Raw genomic sequence first — 1529 nt, forward strand, 5'->3', positions numbered from 1 at the left:
CTGTTTTACCTGACCAGGTCTAATCTACAAGCAGCCGGCCTGTGAAGCCCCTGCAGCAGTGAATGATTAGTTCATCAACGCTGGATTCCCGGGAGCACAGTACCTGTTTGTTTTGACTGCTTGAGGCCAGTGAGTCACTCTGAACTACATGTTTCATCTGTTCAGTTCAGCTTCTAGACTTATGACATGACCAGGTACACCATTTAGTGTTAGTGCAACATAAGTGATTATATTCACATCATGAAACAGCCCTAATGTCACACAAGCAACAACTGAACACATAAATAGCCCTAAGTCCAGAGGGAGAACACTTTATCAATATCTACAATAAAATTATGAACATGTATCATAAAATGCAGCTGGTCCACTTTGGCCAAAACAAAAAAACGGTTTATGTCACATGCTGCTTGGCTTTAGAGTGACAATAATAACTTTGTTTATAAAGTACTTTCCAAAAGCTAGTTACAAAGGTGGTAGTAATAAAATACTTACCTTTAAATTTCTTAAACACTTCCATGAGGTAGTGAGACTCCTCAATGATCTTGTCCTCAATTACCTTCTTGCCCATCCCAAAGTCTCTCATTTTTGTCAAAGCAAAGCGTCTCATCTCTTTCCAGCAATCATCATTGGACCATGCAATACCTGAAATGAAGTATTTCAACAAAGTTAAGATAAACTATTGTTTGTCACAGAGCTTATTTTCTGCAACAATCCAGAATCCTATGGAAAAATCCCACTTGCTTTTTGTCGAGGGAACCAGGGAGATGCTAACTTCTGGGTTGGCCTACAAAAATATGTCATGGGTCTCTGTATATTAGATACATTTATATTTGATATTAAATAACATTTTTGCCTCCTGTTTTCACTAGTATTCCTCACTGCATACACCTTTAACATTAAAGGAATTAGCTGATCAAACAAACTAGGTCAAGGTTAAAATGTCCAGTCATACAGGGCCAGTACAAATATTTGTTTTTAGATCAATAGGTTTCAAAATATCACATGGAAATAGGGCAAATAGTTCAGCCAGCGAATTCATCACTGTGTTAACTATGTAATGCCACTATGGATGAATTATAAAAGAATGAGCTACTGAGCACACACAGGTAAGAGGCCCCTTCTACACTACCAGTCCAAGGGTTGGACACTATCTCATTTCATTCAGTAGGAAAGTGTGTCCAAACCTTGGACTGGTAGCGTAGAATCAGATCCCTTGTAGTCATTGTGTAGTGATAGTTTGATTTCTTTGTTGTCAATTGTGAGTCTTTGGGGCCATTTATGATCGTCATTGTTAATCAGCTTTCACAATTAACCTGAATTTATTGGGAAAGGTTTTATGAAAGTGCCTCATTGTCACTTCTGAGTAGAATCAAATGCAATACTCACTTATATGTGACTCCAAATGAATATTAATGTTGTTCTTTGCTTGTTCAGTGTGTAAATAAGCAATTCTTTAACATGTAGGTTTAAGGTGATAATATATCAATGTACTTTAGTTTGTTTCACTGCCCCCATGTGGCCAAAAACTA

At 37.4% G+C, this 1529-nt stretch overlaps 1 protein-coding gene across 1 annotated transcript in view; it reads right to left on the bottom strand.

Annotated features, from left to right (window-relative positions):
• The window catches only part of LOC109952818 (cytochrome P450 2K1-like), a 5563-nt gene extending 4340 nt beyond the window's left edge, over positions 1-1223 (bottom strand). Inside the window, exons 1-2 of the mRNA XM_020588095.1 lie at positions 1185-1223; positions 493-676 (exon numbers count right to left, since the gene is read on the bottom strand). Of these exons, the coding sequence (XP_020443751.1) occupies positions 493-676; positions 1185-1223 (223 nt within the window). The remainder of the gene's footprint in view (positions 1-492; positions 677-1184) is intronic.
• Between the last annotated feature and the right edge of the window lie 306 nt (positions 1224-1529).

This window comes from Monopterus albus, unplaced genomic scaffold (assembly GCF_001952655.1).
Source record: "Monopterus albus unplaced genomic scaffold, M_albus_1.0 scaffold501.1, whole genome shotgun sequence".
Lineage (NCBI taxonomy): Eukaryota > Metazoa > Chordata > Actinopteri > Synbranchiformes > Synbranchidae > Monopterus > Monopterus albus.